Here is a 15195-nt window from a genome sequence, read left to right on the forward strand (position 1 = left end):
CCAGAGTGGATGTCCATCTTCTGAACATTTGTACAGAAGTTTTTTTTCCTGAATCAGTTCAAGCTGTCAGATGCTCATTCATTGCTGAAAAGGTGATTATTTGTCTTTGCTTTTGCAAGCCTTCCCGTTTGTACACTGAGATGTCCTCTGAACCCCCTCATCCTAAAACCAACAGTAAAGATAGAAAAAGCAACCGAGGAATCCTTTCGTCAACCCGAAAGTCACGGACACACTTGGATGAAGACTTACCAGCTCCCAAGCCAGCAGTAGATAATCCTCACTCTATTCCACATTTAGGTAAGTGAGTAAGGGTGCAATCCTAACCCGTGCTGGAGCAGGCAAGCCAGGAGGCTTGTGCTGCATCCAATGCAGGATTGCAGCGAGCAGCGGCTCAGCCACGGGCAAGGGGAAGCTCTTCCCCTTACCCGTGAGTAAGGGCTGCGCACCCATATGGGTCTCCTCGGACCTGCGCCACCTCCGTAGGTGGTGCAAGTCCGAGGAGAGTGGAGCAGCTTGAAGCCGCTCTGCTCGCCCCGGGGACGGGGGTTGGGATCTGGCATAACCACTGGGTCCCAGCCCAGCCTCGCCCCCGGCTCCCCAAGCACCCACCCCCGAGCCCGCCCTCCCCCTGCCCAGTAACGCCCCCCATGCCTACCTTAGCCGCTTATGTTGGTGCACTCACGCCAACACAAGCGGCGGCACGGGAGCCACAGCGGAGGCTTCTGTCTCCGTCCACGCGGTGGCGCATCTGAATGCGCCGATGCAGCTCCCAACTAAGGAGGCACAAACATGCTTTACGGCACGTTTGCGACCCTCCAGGGCCACCTATACTGGCATAACTGCCGGTTAGAATTGCGCCCTAACAGTGAGATCCTGTGCAGGTTTACTTAGAAGTAAGCCTCATGTTGCTCAAAGGGATGTACTCCCAGGTAAATGTAGATAGGATTGCAGTCTAACTAAGGAGTCAAGATTTCGGGGTCTTGGAACTTTGGTCGTCCTGGAATGGGAGCTACTTCAGGGTAACTTGCCTAGGATTCACTTCTGTGAATAATGTTCAAAGCCTGAAGTCATGTGGGTGACTCAGGGCACAATCCTAACCCCTTATGTCAATGCTTTCCAGCACCAACATAAGGGCAATGCAGCTCTCAGGTAAGGGAACAAACATTCCCTTATTTTGAGGAGGCCTCCGTGAGTGACGCCCAACTGCAGGTTGCAGCACGCATCCCATTGGCGCCGCTATGCCAGTGCTATGAGAGAGTGCTATGCCAGTGCTGGAGAGCACTGGCATAAGGGGTTAGGATTGCGCCCTCAGTGACATGGCTTCCTCCTCTTTCCTCTACACATTTCTGTGGCTCTTGGTGTTGAATTCCTAACGGCCTGCTGTTGCTCATCCATGCTTCTGTTGTGCTCATTCCCATATCCAAGACCCCGGATGTCTTTTCCCTACTGCTACTCAGAGGATCCCATGAGTGTTTAGGTGCTTTCTTGCCTACCTGCAGCAGTAGACCTCTCTCCTTTCTCCTTTGCAGCTGCACTGAATACTCAGGCACCTCTGGGAACAGAAAATCTTTTCTCTTGAACCCCATGATGAACCAGTGCCTTGCTATTTTCTGCTGGGTCTTGAGGGGCAGCCTAAACCTGAGCTTCCCAGTGCCCAGGGCTGCTGTGGCGCTGAAACGGCTACTGTGGCATCCCAATGGGTTGAGAAGCACTGTTGGGGCTACTTGGAGTACAGGAGCTTACAGTCCCTTACCCCATGTAATACCAAGGTGGCTCTGATGAGTTTCCTCAGATCTGCACCTACTGTTGACAGGCACAGATTCAAGGAGACCCGTGTCGGGTCTCCCAGGCCTGGAAGGGGGTCAGGATATGATGGCAGGGCCTGCCACCATCTTCACCCCCTCCTGCCCCATGTCTTCCCCGCCCCGCCTTCTCCCTGCCTTCCCCCACCTCCCCCTGCCTCAGAACATCTCCCCCCATGCCCCGACTCACCTCTCTGCCAGCTGACGCTCACCTGGATCTCTGGGTGATTATTGCCTGTCCTCCAACTGGCAGGCTCGCACTGAGCTAGTGCCTGTGCTGGCCTGGTGGTAAGTGACTCGGGCATGCCTTATGGCATGTTTGTGGCACTATGTGCTGGCACTGCCGGTGCACAATGTTCAGGATTGGGCCTTAAGGTTCCCCATAAATATAGTCACAGAAGTACCTTCTACAGGCAGGAGGCTACAATCTATGGTCATTGCTCTACTTGCCAGTTTTATTCTCCTCTTTCACCCCAGGTTCATTGTATTGACTATTAATGTTATCTACTTCCTTTTATAATTTTTGGCTTTAGCAAAATAACATGTAAAAACAAGAAGAATTTGTAGTAATAAAAAAAATCCATTCATCAGATAGATCCACTTTAGCTGATTTGATAACTTTGAAGTCAATTGTTCTGTCATGTCTAATTTTAGTGGATGCAAAAGAAGAAAATGTACGCAACTGGATGGACTCTGGATTCTAGTAAGTATGAACAATCCTGGATAAATGGGCAATTCTGGTCCATCACAAAACAAAACCAAAATATCCGCACTTGAACTAATATATCCTTCTTATTGGGACTATATTGCTATACTGCTCAGAGGTGGGCTGGGCTCTAGCGCTGGAATCTGCCTTCTCGAAAGACGTTCTGTGAAAGTCACTGTAATTAATTTGTGAAATGATTTGCAGCATCATTTGCAATACAGTTAACACTGTGTGGGGGCAAAGAAGCAGGGGTGCCCTATGGCGGGGAAGGGGATATGTTGTGATTGTAGATATCGTTAGGGAGTGTGGTGGTATAAATCGGCTCCAAGATGATGTGCATCTCTTGTGCAGAGTTAATGAATCAGTCATCCCATCCTCTTCCTCCAAAATGCTCATTCACTGCTTCAGCAGGGAAAAAAGCTCTGGCACTTTTCTGAGATTTCTCTAAACTTCAGCCTGAGGGAGTCGCCGCTCATCACCAGCCTCTCACTTGCTAGTTTCCTTCATCTCCCTCTTTCCCACACTTCCTCAGATGTACAAGTTGTGGGGGGGGGGGATTGCCCTGAGAGGGCTTTCAAAATCTGAAGCCTCTCTCTGATTTTCCAGCTCTCTGTGATGAAGCCCTCTAATCATGCTGGAACCTTCCGCGGACAACAGGCAGCTCTGGAAACAGGTTTCTGAATTCCACCTAATAAATGAGGAAGAGAAAATTAAAAATGATACATCCCAGAGTCAATAAATGCAGAATCCAAACAGGGTTGGCAATCTCCAGTGCAGAGTGAAGACTCTTATAACTTTGGATTTATCCTGGAAACTGTACTGTTTTCCCCCCTCCCCCAGTCAATGTCAAGAGGAATTAATTTTTAAAAACCCACCCCCTATATTTCCCATCATTGACCTCACAAATATCTTAGAATGCAGGAACTGCTTAGAATTACTCTATGACTGCTGTTTTTCTTCTCCCCCCCCCCCAAGCTGACTTGGTAAGCTTGTGAAAGCATGAGAAAGGGTTGGAAAAGCTGGCAAAAGAGGGTTGGTGCCAAGGCATGATGAGATGGACAGTGCAATCCTAACCTGTGCTAGAACAGGCATGCCAGTGGCCCTGCACTATATCCAGAGCAAAGTTGGGCTGACTGCAGGCCAACCAGAGGCAAAAGGAAAAAATTCACCTTATCCCAGGTAACACTGCAGTAGCCCCAGTCGGGCTATTTGAATCCATGCCGCCTAAATTGGTGGCGCAAATCCGAGCAGCATGCGGCTGGCCCAGGCTACCCAGGAATGGGGCTAGGATCCAACATAAGTGCCGGATCCTGGCCCCGCCTCCCGTTCCTCCCGCCTCCTCCTCCTCCCGCTCCTCCCGTGTCCAACCATGGAACTACCCACTGCTGCTCCGGCCCCGAAACACCTCCCTTCTGCCTCCTCCCCATGCCTCCAGACTCCCATGCGGGCCATACTTGGCTGATGTGAACTCACCCTACCCTGTGCTCTGCGTTGGCATGGTGAGAGTTGCGCAAAAGTGCTTTATCCCCTGAGAGTGGCGCAAAACTGGTTTATGGCACTTTTGCGACACTCATTGGCCAGCGCAAGGGACTTGCACCATCCGAGTGGGTGCCTTGGATTGCACCCAAAATTAGCTGGGGAAAGCAGGGATAGTGCTCAACTCATAATAGCTCTGGGATTTCCAAGCTGAGGCTTTCATTCGCTTGCAAACACACATTTGTTTCAAAAATCCTTCTCTATCCCTAATAACCAGAACACCACATCTGAACATCACTTTTATTAATGTTTTGCCTGATAGACAAACTTTCTCTGTTTATTCAGGAAGTAGGTTTGTAAAATGTTCAACCAACAGAGAGCAAACCCTATATCAGAGCTATATTGCTGAGCACTTAGGCGGAATCGCACGGCAGCATTTTTTTTTCTCTGTTAGCAAGAGTCCTTGTCACATCTGTTCTGTAAATAAATGGATGAGAGTTTTCAATGTTTAATCTTTTCCCTCGAATAACAACACTCCCCTTTTTCTTTTAACAGCTTATCTGCAAACCAAGACTTACAAGAAAGCAGAAATCAAGTAGGTAAGAAAATACTTTAACAATAACATGGCATGAAGAAGGTGCATGAAGTAGTCCATTAGACAATGTATTCGCAAACATTATATCTTTTATTTAACTATAACAAATATTTGCACCATTTGTTTAACAAGACTAATACCTAATATTAACATAGCATGACCTACTCTATAGAAACACAATTTAAAAGGGCGCAGTTCAGGGGCACACTTCCAAACAGAGTAAAAAGAAGATAGTAGTAAGTCAATGGCTCTATAAATAGATTTCTCTTTCATTTACATTTCTCACTCCTTTCTCAAACAGCAGTTTTCCCCAGAAATGTTTGGTTTCTTCTACATTCACGTTCCATTTTCTGCTTGTTGAAAAAGGCATGAATCTTCCAATGCAGGCCCTCAATAACTATTTATGGTACACATTTAGGATCTTCAGTGTGCAGCCATTCAAACTGCTACCCAGGTGGTTTTATCCAGTAGTACAATTATAAATAATATAGGAGTTGTTTACACTAATATGTATAATACCTTCAGCACCGAGCCCGGCGGTGAGCCCCGCAAACGTGCCTTATGGCACGTTTGCGACTGTGATCTGCGGCACAGAGCCATGCTGCGGACCACGGTATTGGGCTCTTATTTATTTATTTTTATCTGTGACTTGTCACAACTAAAATACGTTATCAGTGGAGAATTATTTCTAGGATCTTAGTTTTTCTATTGGAATTACAGCCTCTTCTTATGTCCTTTCAAAAATATTCCTAGTCATGCAAGGCCAACATTTGATTGATTGAAGTGACCGTTGGACAGAATTCAAAAAATAAATACCAATGAATTGTATTTTTTTTCCCCGCAGGGTTTTCTCCTCCTTCAGGAATGGGACACATAACTGTGCAGAGCTATATGCGGTAGGTTTGGCTAGTACATGAAGCCTCATAGTATCAGCTATTCACTGCTCCATTTCAAAAATTCCACATGTTTGCACATCATGTTTGCTGGGTAAAAGAACATGATAATACTACAACAAGTCTATCTCCCACTGGTGTGTGCCTGGTAACAAGTGCTCATGTGTAGATGTTCCCTCTGCAAACGAATTCAACAATATGCATTGAAGGTAGCAATGGATGAAAACTCCCTTTTTGAAGCTTGGAACAGGGTTTGGAAAAATTTCTTAACAATTCAGAAAAAAAAGCCAAATTCTCAGCCCAGTTCAGACCATATTGTACCCTGTAGGTGCTCACTGGCATGGGGTTTGTGGCGGGGAGCAGTCCTCGCAAGAGGTTTTTGCCACAGCCTGGCCAGTCTTTGATGTCCCATGCGAGAACGGAGCGTGAGCAACCCGGGGTTGATGACAGTCTTCCGCAGGGCCTCAGAGATTCAGTGTGTGGGGGGAGGGTTCTGTCAACCTTGATCTTCCTCCACTTGGCCATGAGGTGGGCTACCTCCCTAGGAGCTGGGTGATGCCTCACCTTCTCACTCTTTCAACAGAGCTCTGCTGATGAGCCTTATCATTAGCACCCTGGTTGAACTGTCAGCCCTTCTAGCCCCTCCCTCAGCCTCCTCCTGCTGGGCCTCCTGGGCGGTCCCTTTCCATGTGGCTTCAATGCCCCGATGCCGTTCCCTGTCCCCCACAAGGAACATGTGCACCCGCAGGCTGGCAAGCAAGCCACCACCCTTATCATGACCTTAGGCCACTGTGCGCTTGGGCACCACTTAACCCCCTGCAGTTCTGTCAACATTGGCTAGTTCCCAAGCCTACTCACATATATCTTACAGGAACTCTGCCAGGCTAGGCTCTGTGTGGTTGCAGCTGAGGGGCCCAGCCAAGAGGCACTGGCAAATCCTTCCCACAGCCCCTAACCCTGCTGGCAAGTCCGTTGCCAGTCATAGCCCCTCATGAGAGAATGAAGAGCATGTTCCTTGCACGCATCCTTGTGGAATCCAAATCAGTGAGGAACTTTTGGGGTCATAATGCTTACCTCATGGTGGCAATTGTCATTTTGAACAGTCCAAATTCCACTAATGAAAGCTTCTTCCTTCAGTGCAGAGAATGAGGACAAGGGAACTTCTCTCATTTTATGTGTTCCCTAAACGTGAATCGAATACACTCCCTTGTCAGGAAATGCAGGTAGCCAGTGAGACACCAGCTTGCTCATGGCTTACTAGCCACTGAGCTTCGGCACCCCTGCATACCCCTACACTTCCATCAGCGTTGGTCAGCTCCCAGGCAGTTGGGAACGCTGCATGAATGTTATTCTTCAGAATATTTATATTAAAATGTCACAAAGCAGTTGAGATAGCAATGGAATTTTTAAAAAAATGGTTTCCTGTCCCCAAAGGGCTAATAATCAAATAAAGGACACAAGCAGTAAACAGCCATTGGAAGGGGCGCCATATGCCAGTTGCTCTCCCTCTATTAATATAAGAAAACCACCACTTAAAAGGTGCCTCTTTGCCCAACAAGCAGGATTGTTGGCTCACCTCCCCATTATCCTGAAGAACCAGATGGGAGTCTGGTGGCTGTTTACGAATGTGAAGGTGGAATGAGGGAAATTGGCAGGAGGAGGAGGACAACACGATCCGTCTTATAGCCCCTTTGAAAGGAATAGCAGCCAGAAATCTGAAGAATGTAAATAAATTTCTTGCTAGACGTTCCTTCTGGTCCTGCTTGTTGTCTATGATCTGTATGGATCCTTGTTAAAAAGCGTTATATCTTTCTAGAAGGTAGGTGGCTACAGTAAGTGTGCTCCCAAAAGACTCCCAGAGACTGTGCCATCTGTCAATAGCAAAGAAGTTCTGCCACCTTTATAATTAGCATTTACCGGTACCTAACACCTACATTCTCACACCTACATTCTACTGTAACATACTGTTCCTGAGAACAAATGTGTTCGCCACAGGACTGTGCATGCTTTTCCACCAAAGAGCTCCTACAAAGTAACATTCTGAACTAAGATAAAGATGCAAATGTTTACTCCAGGAAGAAATCATAATGACATCCCAGAGGACCTCAAGTGTAAACACATTTCATCGCTGTTTTCCCCATCTACTGCAGATCCCTCCATCGGTTTTCAGAAATGCCTGTTCACTCACGATGGAACAGTGCCAGCTCATCCCATTCCTTCACCACTGCACCGAAAAGGTCAGTTCGTTAACCTGACTCCAGTGTTTCTAGCTCTTAAAGTGTAAGCCATCCATCGTAATCTGTATGCTGAACCTAAGCTGATCTGAACAGTTGATAGGGGATGTACAAGTTCCTGTGTCACCCTTTCCAACCGAATGCAAAGTCCCGTTGCACCGGTTGATGAGTGTCGTGGAAGTGCTATAAAGTTCTTTCATGCCACTCTTAGGGGAGATAGCGCTGACCTCCCCAGGCTGACTCAGGACCTGGGGCAGGGTGAGTTTGCACTGGCCGAGTTCAGCCGGTGCAGGAGTCTGTGGGCCAGCCCCACGCTGCTCAGATTTGCACTGGCACGGATCTGTGTAGCCCCATTGCAGCTGCTGCAGTGTTATACTAAGGGGAATTTTTTCTTCTTGCTCCGGGCTGGCCTGCAATCAGCCCCAAACATGCTCTGGACACAGTGCAGGTGCACCGGCCTGCCTGTTCCAGCACAAATTAGGATTGTGCTGCCTGTTTCTCTTTAACTGACTTCTTCCACCCTGGACATCAGTATGGGCTGTTATCATGACAGTCAGTGCCAGAAACTAATGGGGACACATGTATTGATCTTTTTGATCTGAACTTTGATCTTCAGTCTCCAGATCTTCATGGCTCATATGCATCCTCTTTCTTCTGAGCTGCCTACCTATGTCCCAGCTTTGCTGGAAACCAAAGTCTTGTCTTAGTCCAATTAGGAAGATTCAGAATGGTTCCACAGATATCCAGTTGGATAATTTGGTCATTTCCCCTGGGGGTTGGGGATAAGAATAGGCCCTCAGTTTGACTGTACTTGTCGTAAGAGGCGACTAAACAGCCACCGGGTAGATGGGGCTCGTCAGCCTGGGAAGGCAGCTCATCTGAGAGAAGGAAAACTTTGATCCCAAGCCTCCACTGCCTTGTGGCTACATCCAGTTATGGAAAAGGCTTCAGGAGTCAACCTCGAGGCAAAATCCGGAGCCGGAGTCCCTGAGGCAGTTCATGGCTGAACACAGTCACGTTCTGGCAACTCCTGCGACGCCGCTGGAACCAACCGTATTGGCCTCTGCCTTTCCATTGGACCAGTTCAGCGATGTGGAGAGGGGGGATTTGCTGCATGGGTAACAGCCTATCCTCCATATCTACTTTACCCAGGCTTCGCACACTGGAGAGGACACTCTGTTCCAGAACCACCATTCAGAGCATGACACCATAGTCTTCCGAGACTGAAGGATGCCAACACACTGCAATTTGGTCATTCAAATTAACACCGTCCTAAAGGAGCTTTCATATGACTTCATGTAGATAGTTTTGCATTTCTAAAACCTTCTGTTGATCCAGATGTTCTGGATAGCACCACATTTGGCTTGGCAACAATTTACCAGCAATCCAGAAAACATGATCCAGTTACACCGGAGGAAGAGTCATGGCACATAGAAAGTTTTCCCTTTTCATAGTTTAATGGCGCAATCCTAACCAACTTTCTAGCACTGGCATAACTGTGCCAGTGGGGCATGTGCTGCATCCTGCAGTTGGGGGGCAGTCACGGAGGCCTCCTCAAGGTAAGGCAATGTCTGTTTCCTTACCTCGAAGTTGCATTGCCAGTGCAATGGAAAGTGGGTAAGGTTTGTGGCCTAAATCTTTGTTGAGCCCATGTTCCTGACTGAAGCCATTGGATAAGTCTGTTCTGCTGTCATGATTGAAAGCATTTGGCACCTTTTCACCTGCTTCAGTAGGAGCAACGTGATGTTTTACTCCAGGCTATGCATGGCTTTTCTGAGTCTAACTAGAAGCTGAATTCTGTGAACAATTTGGTTCATGGCCGGTACAACCTTCACTCCTGCTGTTGATGGTTCTAGAATCCTTGAGTGAGAAGTAATCAGAAGGAAATTTACATTGACCACTGAATACTTATGATGCCATTACTGTGACAGGTTTTCAGTGGGTCAGATTTCAGGGATGAAGGTGGAGCACACAATTAAATTCCCAAACAGGGCCAAGAATTGTCACAGCACAGAAGAGAGTTGGTCTAATCTGGAGATAGGTGACAGATAAAATTGCCTCGAAATAATTGATCAGGGGTGTGATATTTCTTTTTAAATGTGTGCGTTATTACTCAGCTAGACCCCTTGGGATGAAGTGGGACATTGGTACAAATAAATATATTCTGTAGTACCTACTTCATTTCTCTGGGAAAACATAGATTTTCATGATCTTGCTCAAAGCCATAATATTTCCCCAGCAACATATCACACATATGACCTAGGAAGAGGAAAACCTATATTATAGCTAAATAAAACATGTGAGCATACCAGAGTGACAACATGATTCATGCTCATGTTTTCTCTATAGTGTCACTGAATGGTTGGATTTCTGGCAAAAGGATCCAGTTGAGGTTCTACTGGATTTGGGGTTTGGTACGGATGAACCTGACATCTGCACTAAAATCCCTTCTCGGTTCATCAGCTGTGCATCCCTGGCTAAGGGAATAAATATCCGAGTCTTCATCGAAGCTCAAAGACAGCGCATGGATGTAGAGAGCCCCAATTTATGTGGTAAGTAAATGCCTCTAGTTGCAGAGCTACAATAAGCGAATTGATGAAAATAGGTGGGAGATTGACTAGAAAGAAAAATAGATCAGGAGAAGGCGGCCCATTCTGTCATCAGAAGAATGACACATTACCAAAGCATGTCTGGTTCCTGACCTGTTTGGTATTGCTTACCTCACTTTCCCTTTATGAGCACAGAATCTGAGTCCTCCTTCCGTATAGTCAGTCTACACAAGTAGAAAAAACATGTGAAAAGGACTTAAAGAGGCAAGAAAATTCAGAAGAAAATTCAGGGGGACCTTTAGAGTCTGAAATGGGACAAAGATGCCTATGGTAGTGCAGAGAAAAGTATAGCATATGGGGGGGGGAAAGAGAGTGTGGGCACAATCCTGACTGCGCTCTAGACTGGCACAGCTTCTCAATGTCACAAAAGTGCCATAAGGCACTTCTATGATGACTTGGAAGCAGGCCGCACCAGCAGAAGGATGCGCGCCAGTCTGCTTCTGCTGGATCCAGTCCTGGACCTGGTAGGTAAATGCTGGCCTGGGAAGGCCAGTGCGGAGGTTTGGGGGAGGGGCAGCATTCTAGAGTGGGAGGAGGGTGGGAAGTGGGCATGCCCATGGGCAGGCTGGGACAGAGTGGCAGGTGCAGCTCCAGCTCCGGACTACTCGGATCTGCTCCACCTCTGTATGTAGCACAGATCTGAGTAGCCCCAACGGGGCTGCTGCAGCGTTTGCGGTATAAGGAAAATGCGTTTCCCTTGCCCAGGGCTGAGCAGTCAGCCTCAACCTCGCTCTGGGTACAGGGCAGACTAGCCAGCAATACAGTGCATTGCATTCTCTAGCTGCACTGGAGACTGTAAGCACCACTGATCCAATGGTCTCTAATTGTCCTCCTGGATGTGCATGCAGGGGTAGGAAGCTTTTTCCACAATGCATATGAGTGTAACATGTAGTCCAGCCCCTGGAAATTTAAGTGGTTGTGTGTGTGTGGGGGGGGGGGGTGTCACGTTTTCTTTGGTTACAGTGCTAGGAAATGTAGCAGCAGAAGTACTGTCTCAGGCAAAAATATCTGTCTTGTCTATATAACTAACGAGTGACAACTGCACTGCCATTGCCACACCACCTAAACGATGATTGACAAACAGGTGGTTCTAGGGACTGGCATATTCAGAAGGGACAACGCTTTGTTTCCCTGAAAGCTCCAAGACCAGCAGAAATTGCACAGTATAGAGTCTGATTTCCCAGGGTGCCATGAAAGACGAGGTTGCGCATGCTGAATTACTATGCTTCAGAGCTCTTGAGAGATAGAAGGTCTCTTGGAATATGGACAGCCTTGACATGGCTTGAGCTTTTGGGAGGCCTTAGGGCAAAGGGGCTGCAAGGGGGGGGCAAGCCCTGTCATAAACTCTGTCCATGCTTTGGCAAGCACATGTGTGTCCTGGTCTCTCTCTCTCTCTCACACACACACACACACATTCTCTTGGTAAGCCTCCAGAATGAGCCCTGAACTTAGCATGTCACAGTGGAGAGATCGATAGTGGGAGGTGAGGAGAGCCAGTGGCCTCAGCACTTCCCAATTTCTTCTCCTGGTGCTATTAACAATCCCCAGTTCCCCCAATCTTCAACATAACATTTGGGAACAGGAAATCTGGAAATGGTTTGCTATTGCCACTATACCCCCCCCCCCACACACACACACACAATTGCCCAGTAAGTCAGAAAATTAGGATAGTGTGGTGCTTCTGGTGTTGAACCTAGACCTAGAAGATTCCGGTTCAAATCCCTGCTCAGCCATGAAGTTTTCCGGGTGACTTTAGACCAGTCACTAGCTCAACCTCACAAGGTTGATGTGAGGGCACAAGGAGGGGAGGAACATGTACACCTGAGCTCCTTGGAGGAAGGGCAGTATAAAAATATGAAACATAAAAAATAGCATGCCCGTGGACCTTGGCTTTGCAGGCAGTGGTATGGAGCAGTGACCACAGCAAGAGCTCACTACTTCAGAGGTTGATCAGCCACAGGTATTGGCACTTGAGTGGACATGGGCCCCTGGCATGCATCCTACTGGGTCCCACTTCTGGAGCGCCCCTGTCCTGTCCTGATTATCCCACCAACTAGTGCCATTTGCTGCCCTCTTCAACTCCAGTTGATTTATTTTTCTCCAATCTTTTACCTGTATGCCCTCAATTGCCTTCTTCAGAGTTCACTTCTGAAGTAGAACAGGTTCAAGCAGTAATCTTTGCCTCATTGCACATGTTTGCTGAGCAGCTCATGTTCGGAGGCATAAGTGCCATAAGGTTATCTCTACCAGCCTAACAATATCTGTTTGACAGGCATGTGTATGAGTTACAAATGGAGACGTAGTTCATTGTTTATATAACACCATGCTCAGCCATTCCGTATTTGGCAAACCCACCCGTTTTTCAAAATCAAGATATCTTTCTCCACATCTAACCCTCTGATAAAATGATTATAACAGTTAATAAGTGAGACGGGAATATCAGATGTGTTGCTAATGCCTGAATATAGTTCAGGTCCCTGCTAAGGACCTGTTTCATAATCATAAAGGCTGTGTGGGAGCTGCTTGCCTAGCTGTGGTGAAGTTATGTTCTTATGTGTGAGTACTGTAACCACTTGGTGATAGAATGGGCAGGAATGGGGGTGGACAGATCGGGGCCGGGAGAGGGTTGGGATTGGCCATTGGTTCCCAGTCTCATACTTTTCTTTCTTTCTGTCTTTCTTTCTTTCTTTCTTTCTTTGTTTGTTTATTTATTTATTTATTTATTTATTTATTTATTTATTGGGGTCATGGCATGAAAAAGTTTGAAGATCACTGCTAGCGAGGTAGCATATAGATTGGGTTTTAGAGAACTGGAGTTGTCTCTCCTCAGTGCTCTAAAAGCTTTGTAGATTTGGTCCCTAACCAAACACCAAAAAGCACATTTTCATTCTCTCTTTCTATTGAAGGACGTTTTCGGCAACTTCAAGTCCTGGATCATGTGACTAGCGCCTTCTCCTCTTTGCTGAGTGACATCAACACCATGCAGCAGAAGACAGAAGAAAGAAATGGAGGGGAGAAAAGTGTGGAAGGTATTCCAAAGGGCAAATCTTTGGTGACACAGGCAAAACGGAAGAGAATAGGTCAGCTCTTGAGAAAAGTGTCTAGGCAGCCAACGATGCATGGCCCTCAAGCTTATCGAAATGCCAGCATTTGGAAGACCAACGAAGACCATCCTTCTGCTGTCGATGTGGAGAAACAAATAGCAACCAGGACTGTCTTGACTGAAAATATTGCCTCCTTGGTCCCTCTAAAAGAGGAGCTGTTTCCAAGTGAAAAGGAGGCCACCACTGTGTCCCAGCCTCCACCATCCACAGTAAGCAAGTCTTGGGCATTGCCCTTTCTACCTGTAAAGCAGGCCCACCTTCCTTCCACCTCTGAGATGCCTATTAAAGACAGACCACGCAAGGAGCCCAATTTGCTTTTGACGCATACGCTCAAGAAGGTATCGGGCTTAAACTGCAAGCCTACAGATTCCTTTGAAATGGAAGAGGTAAGACAGAATGCTGTCAGTCACACGTGGCTATGAAATGCTGGTGTAAAGCTGCAGAAAAGTTAACATAGATTGTACTGAAGCAGAACTAAATTACATCTCAACTTCACTTCTGAAATCGTGCCAGGGAGGGGATGGGACACACAAAAAAGCAATACTATAATATGACATCCCATGTCCTGAAAAGCAAACATTCTTGTCCCCATTTTACAAAGCGATACTTAATTTTGAAATTCTTGCCTGTGAAGAGCAGTGATTGGAAGGTGAGAATGCAAATAGACCCAAGCCTTACCAGTGTGTTCACCAAACAGAAGTCTTGCCTAGGAAAGAGCAAATGGTTGTGACCCATGTCACAATGGTTAAGGGTGTAGGTGTTTGAGAATCATGTGTTTATGCAGCAAGTTGTGAAGGGGTCAGTATTTTCAAGCAATGTGAGAAGATCCACTGACCGCAATGCACCTTCCTAACATTGTGTGTGTGTCTTTATATATATATGTGAGTGTATGTCTGCATGTGTGTCCATGTACGTCCACACTGAAGGTGACCATCTGTGGACGGTGGCCAAGGAGGCTGCAGACTGATCCTCAGAGCCAGCAGTGCTGAAGGAGGAATATTCAGACCACAGTGCTCTCCTGTGGGCACCAACCCATCTGGGTTGGGAAAAGGAAAGCAGAAGAATGCTCCTGCCTCAGAGCCCTGGAGATCCTGAAGGAGGAGCATCCTACTTAGGGAGGGAGTGTCCATCAGGGTTGGCCAGACTGAAGCAGTCGCTTCAGATAGCAGATTAGTGCAAGTTGCCAGTCTCCACTTCTCATCAATCTTCTTCCTGGAACCAGGAAAGGAAGATGACAGATCAGAAGAGGAAATGTGAAGCATAGTGGTGGGCTAGAATGTCTCTGGTGTGCTACTCTTCTCTCCTCTAGGCTTCCCCTTCTATTCTGTTCCTGTCTTCCTTTCTGAATCTAGGGAGCAGAAGGGTGAAGTATTCGACACTTCAGGGGCCAGGAGGTCTTAGGGTGCCCCTGGTGTCCATCACCATGGGGGCCCTAGGATAGGACTTTGACCAAGAATCCATTCCATCCTTCGTACTGATTGGAAACGTTTTTAAGAGGCACCAACAACAGAGAAACATCTGGAACATTTAGTGTGGTTGTAGTTTGAAATCATAAAGTTAAAAAAAAAGAAATATACTTTTAATAATGAAAACAAGCTGCTCTGAGGCAAGTTTTGTTTTTTTTTCCCCTGTCTCAGATCCAGAGCTTTGAGGATGAATCTTCATGGGGAAATCCTCTTGAAAGCACTTCAGGTGGGTATTAGCAAATATAATTGCTCTACATATTTTTCTAAATTTGCCATGTAGGAGAGCCTCCCAGATATAAATGCCAATTAT

General features: G+C 46.9%; 1 protein-coding gene across 1 annotated transcript in view; it reads left to right on the top strand.

Moving 5' to 3' along the window:
- The first annotated feature begins 287 nt into the window (after positions 1-287).
- ITPRID1 (ITPR interacting domain containing 1) overlaps positions 288-15195 on the top strand; it is a 38352-nt gene continuing 23444 nt past the window's right edge. The window contains exons 1-8 of the mRNA XM_066629182.1: positions 288-297; positions 2457-2505; positions 4540-4580; positions 5418-5475; positions 7623-7709; positions 10056-10258; positions 13222-13805; positions 15057-15111. Coding sequence (XP_066485279.1) covers positions 2489-2505; positions 4540-4580; positions 5418-5475; positions 7623-7709; positions 10056-10258; positions 13222-13805; positions 15057-15111 — 1045 coding nt within the window. The 5' untranslated portion in view covers positions 288-297; positions 2457-2488. The remainder of the gene's footprint in view (positions 298-2456; positions 2506-4539; positions 4581-5417; positions 5476-7622; positions 7710-10055; positions 10259-13221; positions 13806-15056; positions 15112-15195) is intronic.

This window comes from Tiliqua scincoides, chromosome 5 (genome assembly GCF_035046505.1).
Source record: "Tiliqua scincoides isolate rTilSci1 chromosome 5, rTilSci1.hap2, whole genome shotgun sequence".
Taxonomy (NCBI): Eukaryota; Metazoa; Chordata; class Lepidosauria; order Squamata; family Scincidae; genus Tiliqua; species Tiliqua scincoides.